General features: G+C 46.9%; 1 protein-coding gene and 1 non-coding gene across 2 annotated transcripts in view; one reads left to right on the forward strand and one right to left on the reverse strand.

Annotated features, from left to right (window-relative positions):
- Window positions 1-745: 745 nt before the first annotated feature.
- APMAP (adipocyte plasma membrane associated protein) overlaps window positions 746-18486 on the reverse strand; it is a 28200-nt gene continuing 10459 nt past the window's right edge. The window contains exons 3-9 of the mRNA XM_025400614.1: window positions 16886-17001; window positions 11815-11907; window positions 9203-9319; window positions 7927-8101; window positions 7261-7395; window positions 6630-6822; window positions 746-1830 (exon numbers count right to left, since the gene is read on the reverse strand). Of these exons, the coding sequence (XP_025256399.1) occupies window positions 1621-1830; window positions 6630-6822; window positions 7261-7395; window positions 7927-8101; window positions 9203-9319; window positions 11815-11907; window positions 16886-17001 (1039 nt within the window). The 3' untranslated portion in view covers window positions 746-1620. The remainder of the gene's footprint in view (window positions 1831-6629; window positions 6823-7260; window positions 7396-7926; window positions 8102-9202; window positions 9320-11814; window positions 11908-16885; window positions 17002-18486) is intronic.
- LOC112633835 lies at window positions 12342-12448 on the forward strand. Its single transcript, XR_003121604.1, has one exon. It is a non-coding gene; the product is annotated as a U6 spliceosomal RNA (small nuclear RNA).

Below are 18486 nucleotides of genomic sequence, written 5' to 3' on the forward strand. Positions count from 1 at the left end.
CTCTTCCCCCAACATGAGGCCTGACCAGCGCTGGGAGGAATTAACCATCAGACTCCCGACTCTCTTCCCCCAACATGAGGCCTGGCCACTGCTGGGGGAATTAACCATCAGACTCTTGACTCTCTTCCCCCAACACGGGGCCTGACCAGTACTGGGAAGAATTAACCACCAGACTCCCGGCTCTCTTCCCCCACAGGGCCTGGCCACCACTCAGGGGAGAGGATGGCACAGGAGTCTAAGGCCAGCCAGTGCACACAGATGGTCCCGATGTTACCACAGCTATCAGTTCTCTGAATTTCTGTATCATTACATATTTATCTGATTTTTTTCTAACTTTTATTAGTATCCATTTGAAATACTGTCTCTGTGAAGTTATTCCAAACATTTTTGGAGGCACAATCTCTATTACTCTCACAAATACCCAGGAAAGAAAGGAGCAGATGTCAGCCCCATTTCGTAGGCTGGAAAACAGGAGAGAAGTGTAATATCAACTTACACCACAAGGAGTCAACGTCAAGAGCAGATGGCCTAAGGCTGCCTGCTCCCTGCCCGAAGACGGCTGCCTGAGAGGTCCCGCCGCTTCCCTCCTGAGCTAGTCGGATGGACTACTTGGCCTTAAAACATCATCCTCACCAAGACAATCCTTACATCAACACCTGATGGAATTAAACTTCAGTACTGTTAATTAAAGTAGAGAAGAAACTCCCAGGCCACACCATCAAAAAAGGTTAATCAGCAGAAGTCAATTTATCATTATTTATTATCAAAATCATGACCAGTGTGTAGACATACTTGTGAAAATATACAGCAACTTGGGGCTTATAACACACGAGCAAAGATGACATTAACACGTGCACTGTTCACATCTTGGGGTCTAGAGGTCAACAACAAAGGTCACAGACAGGACGTTACTAAACGGACCCCTGCAGTAGGTCCCAAATTGCAGAAGCATCCAATTCCAGCATGGTCAGTGCGGAGATATTCACAGAAAGAAACCCAGCAAAGTCCTCTCTGAGCCGCTAGAGTCAACATGCTTTTCCTACACACTATGGAGAGCCCACGTCCCACACAACCCTTGAGAACACAGTTCCAAGTCTTGGCTTACACAGCTCTCACTGCTGGCCTCAACACCCTTGGGCCATCCTCCCTCTGCTCTTCCATTCCCACCCCAATAAAGGTATGACCGCACGTTATATAATAGTAAAGAAGGACTCTGAGGCCGCAGGACAGGGCCACAGCAGCAAACTTCCTGGGCAGTGTGTTACTGCTCCACCCACCTGAGCCCTGTTCCAAGTGCAAGGAGCTTCCCAAGTCCTAGAGAATGATTGTACTTAGAAAGCTTTGTTTGTTTTTTTTTTTTTTTTAAGAGAAAATTGCTTCACATGAATTTATCTTCCCGGTGGCAGATATGTTATGCTTCCCTCTAAACAGAAAGATGAGCCCAGATGGGGCCCGGGCATCCTCAAGGGATGAAGCAGCCATGCTCACCATCCCTCAGGGACTGACAAGTGCATGTGGACACTTGAACCATGACTGTGTCCACAGCTCCTCCTGGACCAGGCCTGGTGCCTTAGTGTGAAGACTCCTGGCTTACATGGCAGGGGCAGCTATCTGGGAGGGCTAAACAGCCTGGAGGCTGAGTCTGCAGAGGAAGGGGGACCTGAAAGAGCCCAGGTACAGGTGCCCGTCGTGCTCGTGCACCTCACTGACGTAGGCGGCCACCAGCCCGTCGGGATCATGCAGGCTTCTCCGGAAGGCACCGCTGTCGCTGAGTTCTAGGACGAGGCTGTACCGCGGCACAAACTTCATCACCGTCTCCTGACTAAAGAGCTAGAGGGAAGCACAGTGCAGGGAGAGTTCACTATCTGGCCAAGAATGCTGTGCACAGATCAACCGCGCCGCCCCCACCATCCAGGAAGGGTCTGACTCCTTTCCAAGACAGGGCAGCCCCACAGGGCAGTGCCCCAGAGGACAGCTAACCCAGCTCCCACTCCCAGCCCCAGGGGCCCCAAAGCAGACCCCACCCCACCCCTGTCCCTGTGAAGATCAGGCCAAAGAGGCTCCCCAGCACAAGGACAGCAACATGAGCACATCTCTGAACAGCCTGGCTGAACTCAGAGAGAGACATCACATCCAAGGTGGTCACAGCACTGGAGCCAAGGCTCAGAATGACCTCCACCCACCAGACAACAACCAGCACAGCTTCCCTGGAATACACAAGTCTTCTGTTTAGGTTTAAAACATTTCAAATAGGCGAGGTGCAAATGATGGAGATTTGAGAGCAGCTCATGTTCAAAAAAAGGCGAGCAGGTCCACAGACCACACAACATGGCTTCCAAAAGAGACAGCAAAATCCCACTGCTTTCATCAAAGCGGGGTGTGTAGATCCTGAGGGATGCCTCCAGGGACGGAGGCAAAAGAGCTTAGACCTAGACTGTGGTCACATGGGACTGCTGAAGAGTTTTAAGCAGAGAACAGATGGCGAGAGGCATGATTTCTGGCAGAGCAGAAGGACACCTGGTCGGAAATTACGACAAAGCACTCCTCTGCCTAAGACCAAGGAATGGAAATTAACAGACAGATTTCTAGCATTTAATACAAGTGGAAATATCCAAACAAGTGTCCAATGAATAATGTCTCCCAGTCACTGGAAATGTTCAAGCAGACAGACAAGTTGACTAGACTCTAGGTTCAACAGCAATAGATCAACTGCATTACAGCTCAAAAAACTCCCAGGGCTTCCCACTACCCACGAAATGCCACCTCCTGCTGTTCGGCCATGGATCCTTCCCGCTCTCCTCTCCTCTCTTCTTCCTAAGAGATCTCATCTTCTCTTACTATTACAACTAGTCACTTTCCCAGAAATCTCTCAAATTGCCATCTCCATTTCCAACACCAGTGCTGTCTCTCACCGTCTGGGACCCATGTCTGCCTGGACTTTCTAATAGCACTTCAAGTTCGACAGCCTCCCCAGCTCTGGAGACAAGGCCAGGACCCCAGCCCTCCCTTGATCCCGGTCTCTCTGTGCCCTGCAAGCCCAGCCACCAGTCTTGCCATCTGTTGTGTGTGTCCCTGGCCTGGGCCTTGCCCTGCCACCTCTCCCCAGTCACTGGGACAGCTTCCACACAGGCTCCCACAGCCAGCTAAGACCTGCTGCAAGCTGTTCTCCTTTCAGTAGCTGCAGTTCTCTTTAAAAACATTCTTTGTACTACATCACTCCCCGCCTGAACAACTCCATCAGGAGCATGGGGCTGAGCAGGGTACACGTGTGCAGGGGATGGCAGACCACGGTGACCCAGACCAGCCCACTTCGCTTGGGTAAGGAGGTGTCCCTTCAGGGCGGTGGCCTGGCACAGGCTGTCAGGGCCCACATGGGGTGAGGAGGTATCCCCACAGTGAGGCCCAGATCAGGCTGTGACAGCCCATGCAAGTGAAGAGGTGTACACCCAGGGACAGCCCGGTGCAGAGATCACAGCCCTTGAGGGGAAAGGCAGCCTTCAGCACACGGTCAGGGAGGAAGGGGACAGCCTAGCATGGGGTGCTACAGCCCTGGATGGGGCCATGTGACAGGGCACAGAAGCCACAGATTGGTCACATACAGAGAAAATGGTTGAACAGGTAAACCTAGGGAGCACAATGGGATCCAGGTTTCTCACTGTTAGAGAGGTACAAATAGGGGGAGAAATAAGGGGAGAAAACTTGGATCAGTCTGTGGTGTTGTCATGGTTTTCAATTTACAGATGACAGATGCAGGCATAAGCATGAGCGGTGTGTGTGTGATGTCTACGCACGCAGGCATGTGTGAGTACGTATCATGTGCTTGTACGGCCAGCGCAGTCCCTTGGGGACCTGGGAGCAGCGACACCCAAGGCAGCGAGTACACTTAGCACCCAGATCTCCTCCACAGGCAACCAGGGCTCCTGGGAGAAATGGCCAATTGCAGAGCTGGAGCAGGGACAATACGAGAGGAACCTGGAACAACTTACGTGCTGGAAAGTGAAGAGCTAGCCCAAGACAACAGGACATGCCCAAAGGCCCAGAAGCCACACTGAAGGGGCTCCTCCTGGCCACAGATGGGTAATTTGAACATCAATATCAATGATGAGTGTAACATAATCACCATTAAGAACATGGGAAACCATAAGATGGCACTGATGATTACTTACAGAAACCTTCTCTCCGTGAGTGACTCAGTAATTAAACACGAAAGAACCACGTCAAGGTGGAGACACCTGGCATTCCTCGCCTGAATCAGGTGGCCGAAGTTGCCCCACCCCAACAGAGCAAACTGATACTGTGCCCTCATGACAGCCTCATCAAGATGAGCACAGCTTCACGGCTGTACCACTACTGCCAGCGATACGAGACCAGAATCTCAACATGAAAAACCCTACTGGAGGGACATTCTGGGACACAGCTGACCTGTACGCTTCCAAAGGATCAAGGCCAAAACTTCAAACAAAAACGGGCTGAATATCCCCAGACTGAAGGAGATGAAACAGAGCTGACAGCTAAACACCACTTCTGATCCTGGGTTGGATCCTTTATTATAAAGGACAACAGCAGGACAACTGGCAAAATCTGAATGGGGCCTGCAGACCAGACAGTCACAGGGGAGCTGTGGGCATCTCCTGGTTTCGACCGGTGGTAATGAGGAGAACGTGCCAAACACACACTCAGGCATCTGCAATGAGTGACAGGACATCAGGCCAGCAGCTAACTCGAAAACAGTGCTGGGAAAAAAAATCCCTTGTACCCTCCATTTCCACAGCTTTGATACTGTCTCAAAATTAAAATTAACTGTCTTAAAATTTAAAAAAAAAAAAAAAAAAAATCAGGCTGGGCATGGTGGCTCCCGGTTGTAATCCCAGCACTTTGGGAGGCCGAGGTGGGTGGATTACTCGAGTTCAGGCATTCGAGACCAGCCTGGCCAACACGGTGAAAACTCGTCTATACTAAAAATATAAAAATTAGCCGAGCGTGGTGGTGCACGCCTGTAGTCCCAGCTACTCAGGAGGCTGAGGCAGGAGAATCACTTGAGCCCAGGAGGCAGAGACTGCAGTGAGCCGAGATTGTGCCACTACACACCAGCCTGAGTGACAGAGCGAGACTCTGTCTCAAAAACAAAAAACAAAAAAATCTTCAATGACTTGGATTACATTTTGAATAAAACTGAACCTTCTTTCCAAGTCCATGGGGTTGTGGTTCTCCCTCTCACCCCTCCTCACCCAGCTGCAGGAAGATTCCGTGTTCCCTCATGCTTGCAGCCCCCTCCCTAACCATGCCCTCAATCAACGGTACGTCCTCATGCCTACATGTGCCAGACACTGTTGCAGGTGTGGAGGATGACAAATGAACTACGCAGAAAAACACCTGCTCTGATGGTATGCATATTCTATTCAGGGGAAGAGACACAAACAACCACCACTAACACTACCCTAAGCTAAGAGCGCTATGTGCAGATTCTCACTAAATGTTCCCAGCACCTGATGAGGTGCTATTATTCTTTCCACTTAACAGACAGAGTACCTGAGGCAGAGAGTCCAAGTCTCTGGCCCAGGGTCCCACAGCTGGTCTGGCAGCCTCCAAAACCCCTGTGCTAGCCCACCTGCTATTCTGCCTCCCCCTAGGTGCCAGCAGGAACAGATGGTATCTCTGGAGCCAATAAGGCAAAGAGAAGGACAGATTTCTCAACAGATTAGGACTTCCCACACAGTAACCCACAGAACTCACATCACTGAAGACCGTGAGCCAGTCTGAGAATGTGCACGCAGCCCCTAGGAGGGGTCCAGGCACACAGCCCGGCAGCAGGACTCAGCAACTGCTGCCTGTCAGCCCCAGGACCGTAAGCTAGTATTTCCATATCAGTTCAAATAGTCAGTATCAACTTCAAATACCTATTCAGCCTGTGACATGGAGCTTGCTGGAAAAGCAGATCTCTATATTACACAAGCGCCCATGTCAGCAAGTGACCCCTCCACAGTGTAAACGTGCTGAGTTATGATGTGGGGTGCTCCATGGAAGCCACTGGGAAAACGGCAAGCTTTAAAGGCTGGGTTGAAGGGGCTGTTGTGTTGAAGGGGCTATGGCTGGCCATTGGTGGGGGTGGGTGACTTTTTTTTTTTAAAGGGAAAGATTTGGGTGTGGTAGGAGGTCAAAGGGCAGAACTCCATAGAGAAGGGTGCCTGGCAGTGAGGCTGCAAGAAGGCAGCAGACAGCAGGCGCGACGGCAGCTGTGGTGACTGGGTTACAGGGGTGGCCACACCTGCAGGGAGGGGAGGAAGGGGCACCTTCCGACTCTTTCCCTGAGGAGGCAGAGAGGAGGGCGGAGAGCAGAGAAGGCCTGGCACAGCCATGGCAGATGGAGGAGCGAGACTGACAGGCAGGCGGATGCCCAGAGCCATGATGGTGAGGGTGGCAATCAAAACACCCAGAAACAGGGAAACCAGAAGAACCAAAGGGTCCAAATGTTTAAATCTGCATTTCAGGATGAAGAACAAAATGTGTTTCTAAGTGTCATTAGAGCCAAATACTACAAGCAGAATTAGATTTTTAAGCTATAAGGGTCAAAAAAATATGATTCAATTCACTTCCATTTTCTTTTTTGGAGTAACAGTTTTTATAGTTACCTTAAAAATCATCCTTTTGATCCAGGGTCTCTCAGATAAGAAATCCAGCATGGAAAACCCAGGGTTAGGGCGGATGGTTGACATGCCGACCCAGTACCCCCCAAAGCTGCTGGGCCGGATGTTGTCTGGAAATCCAGGCATGTTCTCCACAAACAGATCAGCCCCGCCCTTCATCAGGCCAGAAACATAGACTCTGAAAAATTCACCCAAGCAGACAGTGAGCCATAGCCCCTCAATTTAAGATAAAAATTTTAGCCAAGCACCAAGCCTTGGTCCAAATATATATATGGAAAGTGCTCTAACTATGTCCATCATGAACAAAGGCACAGCTGCTGAGAAGAAACCTTTGTGCACAGGGCCCAGCATGAATAGAGGGGAAGCAAGTCGGGGGATGACCAAGGCCCTGCCAGCAGGGGAATGGGGCCCGGGCTGCACCAGCTGGCCTTAAGACACTCCCAGACTACGACTTGCAATGGGAGAAAGAAAAGTGCACCCTTGAATTTTCTTTAACATGCCATGCAGAAGGTGCACTGCTGCCTCTGATTTCTGTCGATCCCACTTCCATGCCCACTCTACCCCGCCATGATGTGCTCTGGCCAGCAACTGACGGCTCAGCTAATCCCACACACACCTTCGTATCCTGGCCATGGTCGTTTCTGCCACCAGGACAAAGTCTTCTGCAGGAGACAGCTGGACTCCATTCGGGAACCGCAGCTGGTCCAATAAAACTTTTACTTCCCTGGTCACAGTATCGTACTCCAGCAGGCTGTGGAACACCAAAAGCAGAGGGTTATGCGGGAGAATCCCTGGCTCCCACTCTGGGCCTTCAGGGCATGGGCCTGCAGAAGGTGACTCCACCTCAACCTGGAACAACAGGCCCTGGGTCCCCTGCTCAAACCTGATTCAAGGCTGGCCCCTGGGGACCCTTCCCCATCCAGAGCAGATCCAGTGTCCCCTCCAGAGAATCCCAAGTTCTCTTGCTGACCTGGGAGCCGGACAGGAGTCCCCCCCAGAGAGGCAACTCAAAGCCCCAGCCTGCCTCCAGGGTTTCTCCTGACTGCCTGGACTTGCACCCTCAGACGGACTGGCCTGTTTTATTTCCTCAGAGAAAACGAAAGCACCTTGTTCCATTCTGTGACATCCATCACCTGCCTCCAGAAGCCACTAAGGTCCTGTACTAGAAGCTGAAATATGATGCTGAAAATACTCCCTTGGTCCCTAGAAGTAACAGGCTCTGCTGAAGCGGCTGGCCTGGCTGGTGAACTCAACAAATGGGAGACCTGGAGCAAGGCCTCACCGCCCGTCATCTGTGCCCTCCATCACCAGAAGCAGGTAGTCTCGTCTTTGCCATTTGCTGCTAGAATCAGTGAAATAAATCTTCCTCCCATCCTGAGTGACCGTAAGATCATTCACAAAGGACATTTTCTTCCCCTCAATGGGTGTCTCGGAGGACAGCAGCAATTTCACTTCACCTGAAGTTTAAAAAGAAAGAAAAAGATTGACTTGAACTAGGAACTTTCTTTTCAATAATTTCAAAATATTAACCAGCCTGATTTAAAAAGAAAAACTGAAACTTCTCCATGTCATATGTCAGAAGATTCATTCCTTCTTATAGTAAAAACAGTATTAGGTGTTAAATGATTTTTTTTTAGACTAACTTCATTAAAGGCAGAATCTTTTCTATAAAGATGAGGAATTCTTTCTTCTAGGTCAACTGACCTAGAAGGTCAACTGACTTGATAACATATATTGCAAGTGTTAGGCAGGCTCTAGTTCTATTTGAGAAAAATATGACATAGTCTACTCATCTGCTTTTAGAAAAAAAAAGCAGTCGTATAAGTTCTGAAAAATAATAGAAAGAACACGGACTGAGTGCTAAGCACTCTTGAGGTGTGACCACCTTTAAACCTTCACAACAATCCCACGGGCAGGGTTACTATGACCCCAATTTGATGAGGAAGCTGCGCACAGAGCAGTCAAGGGACCTGCAGTCACAGCTGGTAGGCAGCAGAGTGGAACGGCCCCAAGCAGCTGGGCTGCAGGGCCTACATTTGGGCCCCCATGCACTGCACGAGACAATGGACTCCTCCCCAGCAGGAACCTCCACTGAGACACACAGCACATACTACAGTCTGGTCAAGGGGACTCATGAGCAGTCAGGGGAAAGAAGAGGAGGAACTACAGGAGAAAACAGAAACGCAGAGACAAAGGGGAGGGCCACAGAGAAGAAAAAGAGAGAAAACAAATAGGCAAGATGCAGAGAGACACACAGAAAAATAAAGACAGAAAGAGGTCTAACTTCCTCAAAATAAGTCCTTTTGAGACCCTGTGGCTAAAATATAAATGCTTGGAGGAAATTAGGGTATGGACCAAATGCAATCATGGGTAGGGAGTTTTCTGGTGTTTAAAACTAGCTGACTTTTGCAGGCAATGCTTTCAGTACTGTTCAGTGAATAAGAAATATCAGAGTCTTTAGCAGACTGTTGTTAACAAATCCTATTAAGTCTATACATACATATACTGTTTAAAAGATCTAAAATCATCATAGAAGGAAACAATACATTATCACATACGTTTCCAGGGATTTACTTCAAATAGTCCCTTGTATGCATCAGCCACAAAGAGAGTCCCATTGGGCCCTGCACGGATACCCAGGGGTCTCCCACACACAGGCTCATCATCTCGGGTTTCTAGAAAAACAAACAGACGGGGATTGGTAGCTGGTCCCAGATTCTACCTGTGCTGTCCTCAGTATCCAAGTATCTCATCCATCCTTTCCCATACAACATGCTGTACAAGACTATGGCATTAGAGCTAGAACTGCCCTGCAGGTGCTCACTGCACTGCAAGTGCTTACTGTAAGGTGTTCATTGTGGGGTGCTCACTGAGATGCTTATTGCAGGGTGCTTACTGCAGGTGCTTATTGCAGGGTGTTCACTGTGGGGTGTTCAGTGCAAGTGCTTATTGCAGGGTGCTTACTGCAGGTGCTTATTGCAAGATGTTCATGTGGAGTGCTCACTGAAGGTGCTTATTGCAGGGTACTTACTGCAGGTGCTTATTGCAGGGTGTTCATGTGGAGTACTCACTGCAGGTGCTTATTGCAGGGTGTTCACTGTGAGGTGCTCACTGCAGGTGCCTATTGCAGGGTGTTCACTGTGGGGTCCTTACTGCAGGTGCTTATCGCAGGGTGTTCACTGTGGGGTGCTCACTGCAGGTGGTTACTGCAGGGTGTTCACTGTGGGGTGCTCACTGCAGGTACTTATCGCAAGATGTTCACTGTGGGGTGCTCACTGAAGGTGGTTATTGCAGGGTGTTCACTGTGGGGTGCTCTCTGCAGGTGCTTATCGCAAGGTGTTCACTGTGGGGTGCTCCCTGACGGTGCTTACTGCAGGGTATTCATGTGGGATGCTCACTGCAGGTACTTATTGCAGGGTGTTCACTGTGGGGTGTTCGGTGCAAGTGCTTATTGCAGGGTGCTTACTGTAGGTGCTTATTGCAAGATGTTCATGTGGAGTGCTCACTGAAGGTGCTTATTGCAGGGTACTTACTGCAGGTGCTTATTGCAGGGTGTTCACTGCAGGGTGCTCACTACAGGTGCTTACTGCAGGGTATTCACTGTGAGGTGCTCACTGCAGGTGCCTATTGCAGGGTGTTCACTGTGGGGTCCTTACTGCAGGTGCTTATTGCAGGGTGTTCACTGTGGGGTGCTCACTGCAGGTGGTTACTGCAGGGTGTTCACTGTGGGGTGCTCACTGCAGGTACTTATCGCAAGGTGTTCACTGTGGGGTGCTCACTGAAGGTGGTTATTGCAGGGTGTTCACTGTGGGGTGCTCTCTGCAGGTGCTTATTGCAAAGTGTTCACTGTGGGGTGCTCCCTGACGGTGCTTACTGCAGGGTATTCATGTGGGGTGCTCACTGCAGGTACTTATTGCAGGGTGTTCGCTGTGGGGTGCTCACTGCAGGTGCTTATTGCAGGGTATTCACTGGGGTGCTCACTGTAGGTGGTTATTGCAGGGTGTTCACTGTGGGGTACTCCCTGCAGGTGCTTATTGCAAGGTGTTCACTGTGGGGTGCTCCCTGAAGGTGCTTACTGCAGGGTATTCATGTGGGGTGCTCACTGCAGGTGCTTATTGCAGGGTGTTCACTGTGAAGTGCTCATTACAGGTGCTTACTGCAGGGTGCTCAATACAGGTGCTTTTGCAGGGCATTAACTGTGGGGTGCTCACTGCAAGTACCACTGCAGGTGTTCACCATAGGTGTTCACTGTAGGTGCTTACTGCAGGGTGTTCACTGTGGGCTGCTCACTGCAGGTGCTTATTGTAGGGTGCTCACCATGGGTGCTCACTCCAGGTGCTACAGTAGGTGCTCACCATGGATGCTCACTGCAAATGCTTATTGCAGGGTGTTCACTGGGGGATGCTCACTGCAGGGTGCTTACTGCCAAAATGGCATGGAAAAAGGTAGGTTAAAGAACTGATGTAGAGTATAATTCCATCATATGTGTGGGTGTGGATGTCTATGAACAAAAAGATGTCTGAAAAGTAAACCACTAAAATGTTCATAATAATTACATCTGAAAAGACTAAGGTGATTTTTATTTTCTCCTTTGTACCTTTGTGTTGTTTGTGTTTATTAAAATGCATCATTTTAATAAAAACATTCCAGCTATTAAAAAATGGTAACCATTAGGTCTATAGACTATCAGTTTTAAACAGTGAGTCTACTACTCTAGTTTTCCAAAATTTGAATGACTTAAGGGTATTCTCACTTACAGGGCTGAAATTCCTGAGACCAAGGCAGAATAACACTTACACATCCGAGTAATGACAAGGCCACCTGCTTTTCCACAGCAGCACTGTGATAACACCTATTAGCCTCTGAAGTACTGCAAAGGTAAACAGGGACCCCAGTAAAACAGTGAGGGGCGAGGCCCACGCAGTTACAAGCAGGGGCCACGGCCACTTCCCAGCTGCAAATTGGGGACTGCAGGTGACCATCAGGCACCATGAGGCCCAAGGACCACCAGGGAAATGAAGAGCTCATGGTGACGTCATGTTCCATCTACTAGATGGTCAGAGGTTCTTTTTCTCCTACAGGCATTCTAGGGAAAAGCAGTTCCACACAGTGATCCGACATCTTTCTGAAAGACTGGAAGAGACACGTCAGGGGATTATCACCAACTTACTGCACGGACCCGAACCAAACCGGGCAATGGTCTCTATTTCACCATTTTCAAGTTTTACAACCCGGCCATCTGCTGTCCCAGTAAACATCACATCTGTTTAAACACACAAAAAGGAGGAAGAGCAATGTTAGCCTAAGAACTGTGACTAACCCACCTTCTCCTATAAGAGGGCTTGTTTATGTGTTCCCCCTGCCCCTCTAGAGGAAATGCCAATTCTGAAGACGAAAGAGAAGCAATTTCTGGGAATACAAAAAATCCTTAAAACTTACAGCGATAAAACTGCGGGGGCCTAGGGAAGCAGCCTGTGGGTGTGAACTGGACTCGAGAGCAAGGGTGCAGCAGACACTCGTCAGTGATGAGAACTGTGAGGATTTTCTCCAGTCCTGAAGCACTCAAGCTGACACTCAGTACTTAGGGGCATGAGTTTATATTCACCTCACATCAGTGTCTGCTACTGATATTGATTATATCCAACTAAAGGGGAAGAACTGCCAGAAATCCTTTAGGAGAAAATTATAGCACATGAAGCACTTACTTCAGCAGCACATATACTAAAATTAGAATGATACAGAGAAGATCAGCATGCCCCTTGAGCAATGATGATACACAAATTCATAAAACATTCCATAGTTTTCAAATGTATATAGTAAACTCAAGGGTAACCACTATAAAAAGTAAAAAAAAAAAGAAGTATAACTGATACGCTAACAAAGGAGAGAAAATGGAATCATATAAAACACTCAGTTTAAAACTACAAAAGACAAAAAGAGAGTAGAATGCAAAAACAGAAACACGAATAAGGGCAAAGAATAGAAAACAGTAACAAATATGGTAGATATTAATCCAATATATCAATAATCACCTTAAACATAAACGGTCTAAATATACCAAATGAAAGAGAGACATTGCCAGAATTATTCAAAAAACAAGATCCAACTCTATGTTGTATACAAGAAACCCACTTTAAATATAAAGACATATATAGATTAAAAGTGAAGGGATAAAGAAAGTACATCATGTTAACACTAACCAAAAGCAAGCCAGAGTAGCTGTATTAAATTCAGACAGAGAAGACTTCACACCAAGGAAAGTTATCAGGGATAAAGAGGAGCATCACACAATGACAAAGGGGTCAATTCCTCAGAAAGACATAAGAACCTTTAATGTGTATATGCTTCACAACAGAGCACCAATATGTGAGACAAAAACTAATGAAACTGCAAGGAGAAACAGAATCCACTATCACAGAGATTTCAACAATCTAAACAAGAATAATCACATGATCATATCAACAGATACAGAAAAAAGCATCTAGTAACATCCAACACCCATTCACGATTAAAAGCTCTCAGCAAGCTGGGAGTAGAGGAAAACTGTCTTAACTTGATCAAGAACATCTACTAAAAAATCTACATAAAACATTATACTTATGGATGACAAACTAGAAGCTTTCCTGCTAAGATGAAGAACAAGGCAAAGATGCCCCTGTCACTACCCCTCTTCACTATCACACTGGAAGACCTAGCTAATGCAACAAGACATGAAAAGGAAACAAAAGGTACACAGATTGAGAAGAAAGAAATAAAACTCTCTTTGTTTGCAAGTGACATAATTGTCTAGGTAGAAAATCTGAAAGAATCAACAACAACAAGAAACCCTCCTGGAACTAAGCAATTATAGCAAGGTTGCAGGATATTGCAAGATATTGACTCACCTTCCTTTATACTAACAATGAACAAATGAAATTTGGAATTGAAAACACAACACTATGTACATTAGCATCCAAAAGAATGGCATACTTAGGTATAAATATAACATAATATGCACAAGGTCTATATGAGGAAAACTACAACATTCTGATGAAAGAAATCAAAGAACTAAATAAATGGAGTGATATTCCATGTTCATGGATAGGAAGACAATACTGTCAAGATGTCAGTTTTTTCCAACCTTAATCTATAGATTCAATGTAATCCCAATCAAAATCCCAGCAAGTTATTTTGCAGATACAGATGAATTAATCCTAAAGTTCATACGGAGAGGGCAGAGACCCAAAATATCCAACACAATATTGAAGGAAAAGAATAAAGTCAGAGGACTGAAACTACTCAACTTCAAGATTCACTATAAAGCTACAGTAATCAAGACAATGTGGTATTAGCAAAAGAATAGAAAAATAAATCAATGGAACAGATAAAACTTTTATCCCAGAGACAGACCCACATAAATATAATCAACTGATCTTTTGACAAAGGAGTAAACGCAATACATAATGGAGAAAAGACAGCGTTTTCCACAAATGGTGCTGGAACAAATTTGTTTGCATCTACAGGCAAACAAATCTAGACACAGACCTTATACCCTTCACAAAAATGGAATTCAAATTGGATCACAGACCTAAATGTAAAATACAAAACAAATTCTTAGAAGATAACATAGGAGAAAATCTAGGTCACCTGGGGTATGATGATGAATTTTTAGATATAACACCAAGGTGAGATACATGAAGAAATAAAAAGCGAAACTTCATTAAAATTAAAAATTCTTGCTCTGCAGAAGATACTGTCAAAAGAATGAGAAGCCACAGACTGGGAGAAAATATTTGCAAATGACATGTCTGATAAAGAACTATTATCCAAAATACACAAACAACTCTTAAAACTCAACAATAAGAAAATGAACAACCCAATTACAAAAACGGGCAAAAGGCCTGAACAGGCACATCACCAAATAAGATATACAGATGGCAGTTAAGCATATGAAGATATTCCACATCAAATGTCATCAGAGAAATGCAAACTAAAACAATGAGACACCACTACACACCTATTAAAAGGGCCACAATCCAAAACACTGACACCACCAAATGCTGGCAAGGACATAGAGCATCAGGAACTCTAATTGTTAATGAGAAGGCAAATGGTACAGCCACTTTGGAAACGCTTGGTGGTTTCTTACAAAACTTAACTCTTACCACACAATCCAGCAATTATGCTTCTCAGTATTTACCCAAATGAGCTGAAAACTGAGGTCCGCACAAAAACCTGCACACAGATGTCTGTTCCAGCCTTATTCATAACTGGCAAAACTTAGCAGCAACCAAGATGTATTTCAGTAGGTAACTAAACTGTGGCACATTCATACAATGGAATATTATTCAGTGCTAAAAAGAAATGAGCTATCAAGCCATGGAAAGACATGGAGGAACTTTAAATAAATGCATACTACTAAGTGAAAGATGCCAATCTGGAAAGACTACATACTGTATGAGTCCAATTACATAACATTCTGGAAAAGGCAAAACTATGGAGATGGCAAAAAGATCAGTGGTTGTCATGGGTTAAAATTAGAGGATGGGATGAACAGGCAGAGCAGAGAGGATTTTCAGGGCAGTGAAAACACCCTGTATGATACCATAATGGTGGATACATGGCATTTGTCCAAACCCATAAAATGTATAAAACCAAGAGTGAACCCTACTGTAAACTACAGACTCTGAGTAATAATGACGTATTGATGTGGGTACATCAGTTGTAACAAACGTGCCACTGTGGTGGGGGATGTTGATCATGTGGGAGGCTGTGCATGGCGTGTGTGCAGAAAAAGCATTTGATGAAATGCAACACCCAATCATAATAAAAACTCTTTTTCAGAAAATCTCTGTACCTTCTGCTCAATTTTGCTGTGAACCTAAAACTGCTCTTAAAAATAAAGCCTGCTATAACTGGTGATTGCTCTCTCCCAGCACTCCCCAGAGTTAGTACCTCCCTCCACTGTCAGCAACCTGCCAGCCAGCCCCCAGGGCAGCTTCCAAATGAGGTGGCAGAGACAGCAGTGGCAGGTCCCTGGGCGCCTCCCAGGGGCTCACACCCACCAGAAAGGACCCCACTATGCCTGGCCAAGAAATGTCACCAGCTCACCAAAGAAAGAGAAAAAGCTGGGATCTGGTGACAAAGTACAAAGAGAACTAATCCCAGTGAAAAGGAAAAAGGCAGGAAAGTGCTCTCTTTGGGAGGTAAGATCATTGGTTTGCACTTCAACTGCTGTTAAGTTTCAGTTTTAAATAGCAATATTTGATTTTTCACCAAAAAAAGCTAAAGCTTATAAAATTTACACAAATAAATGCCAATGTCTTTTTAAGAGAAATGCAAAGTTCTATCATGATATTTACTCTTCTTGAAACAATTATGACTTTGACAGCCAAGAAAACAAACCAACTGCAGAAATGGACCAGTCCTTGGGGCCTGTGTCAAATAGCAGGGCCTGGGCAAAAGAAGCTGGTCAAACGTCACTGGAAGAGAGGCCACTGACCGGCCTTGAGAGCACAACAGAAGCACCCTGTGTGCACATCCACAGCCACCTACTGCCTGGAGAACAGAGTGTGTTTTGGAATAACAAGCGGCACTTCCAAAGAAGCTGCTCAGCAAGCCCATACCAGATTAAGTTTTAAATTATCTGTGACTATCTGTGCCTTTCCAATACGAAACTTAAATCTCATTTTCACAAACAGAAAATGCCTTGCTCAAGGTTGCTAGAGATGCAAGTATTCGAACCAGACCCAATTCTAGCTCTGAGGTGTGGGCAAGTGTGATGCAGATGGTTATCCTTAAATGTACCCATCAAAGTGAGCTTTCAGACAGACAAAAAAACAGTGGAAATATTGAGAACCATTTGTCTTCACTTCACAGTGAAATCTATACAAAGCAAAGGGAACTAAGAAATGCTGTGCTGTCAAATACCTATTTAACTTTGATAAATAAACTAAACATCAGTATCTGTATTTGGCCTTTTTCCTTTCACAACACTCTGAGCACAACAAAGTGCTCCATAGAGATGAACTGAAAACCACCAAGTGCTAAAACGGCATGCAACGTGCGCAGATGAGACCAGCAGAAAGAGCCACTAGGTACTAGGGCCTCCCACGTGATGTCTGGGGTCCAAGCCCCATGTCCGCAGCTAAGAAGGATGTGCAGGGCCCCAGTCCAGGGGCAGTGTGCCACTGCAGCTGCTCCCACAGAACCCGCCCCCTCAGACAACAGACAGCCTGGAAGGGCCCCCAGCTCAGACTTACCCCCGATATGTGCTATGGACTCCGGTCCAATAAGCTGATTTTCAAACAGCCTTTCTGCCTGTCGCAACTTTGTATTTGGATGCAGAATGCCAAGCAAGAGCGGGGGTTCTTTGAAGCTGCAAAATAATGCAGTTCCAGAGATTTGTCCATAAATACACATGTGAAGAAAACCTGTACCAAGCACCTACTCTCGGTTCTTTGATAAAGATGGCATTTTCTAACAACATCCTCAGTTGCCAGAAATAGAAGGGTTAAGAAAAAACTGTTTTAGGATATCAGGAAATGTCACGGTCAAAAGAAATATAAAAATATAAATGTGCTAGTGCAAGGCCTTCAGCAGTCCTGTCACCTGAGAACATCCTGGGGCCTGTGCCCACCCACCCTCCAGCCTCCCCAGCTCCCCACCCCCATCCAACGCCTCAGGGCAGCTGGACCTCCTCACCCCTGTGACTCACATAGCCCTACAGCCACTGCAGTCCACCTAGGGTGGTGGGGGGCAGTGCCCACATTTCACACCTGATGGCCCGGCCTCATACTTCATAAAGACCAAATCCATTCTCCAAAATGCTGCTCTATTATTATTTTTTTTTTTACCATAAATTTGACTTTAACTGATATTTTTTCAGTGACTGGAAACATCCCTATCCTTCTATGAAAAATAAACTTTTTGTTCCCTTCTGGAGAGAAACCATGTCCTTCCACAGAGTGACTGTGGGCTGAGAGGGCTGCAGCTGAGTCGGCACCCGGTGGGATGGCATGCATGGGGCACAGCCTGTGTCACGGCCCGTGTACCTGTGTGAGACACACCAAGCTCTGTCACGTAACAGGCTTCTGCTTCTGCTCTGTATTTTGGGGCCTATCTTCCTGTTTTTGAGTGTGCCATTCCGAAAGCTGAGCCCAGGAGAGAGGTCCCTGTTAGCTGTGACAGTTCCACTGCCATTCTGAAAGCTGAGCCCAGGAGAGAGGTCTCTGTTGGCTGCGATGGTTCCACTGCCATAAACTGAACCCACGAGAGTGGTCCCTGTTGGCTGTGACAGTTCCACTGCCATTCCGAAAGCTGAGCCCAGGAGAGAGGTCTCTGTTGGCTGTGACAGTTCCACTGCCATTCTGAAAGCTGAGCCCAGGAGAGAGGTCTCTGTTGGCTGCGATGGTTCCACTGCCATAAACTGAACCCACGAGAGTGGTCCCTGTTGGCTGTGACAGTTCCACTGCCATTCCGAAAGCTGAGCCCAGGAGAGAGGTCCCTGTTGTCTGCGACGGTTCCACTGCCATAAGCTAAGCCCAGGAGAGAGGTCCCTGTTGGCTGTGACAGTTCCACTGCCATTCCGAAAGCTGAGCCCAGGAGAGAGGTCTCTGTTGGCTGTAATGGTTCCACTGCCATTCCAAAAGCTGAGCCCAGGAGAGAGGTCCTTGTTGGCTGCGACGGTTCCACTGCCATAAGCTGAGCCCAGGAGAGAGGTCCCTGTTGGCTGCGATGGTTCCACTGCCATAAGCTGAGCCCAGGAGAGAGGTCCCTGTTGGCTGTGATGGTTCCACTGCCATTCTGAAAGCTGAGCCCAGGAGAGAGGCCCCTCTTGGCTACGATGGTTCCACTGCTTCTC

The sequence above is a fragment of the Theropithecus gelada genome, chromosome 10 (genome assembly GCF_003255815.1).
Source record: "Theropithecus gelada isolate Dixy chromosome 10, Tgel_1.0, whole genome shotgun sequence".
In the NCBI taxonomy this organism is placed as follows: Eukaryota; Metazoa; Chordata; class Mammalia; order Primates; family Cercopithecidae; genus Theropithecus; species Theropithecus gelada.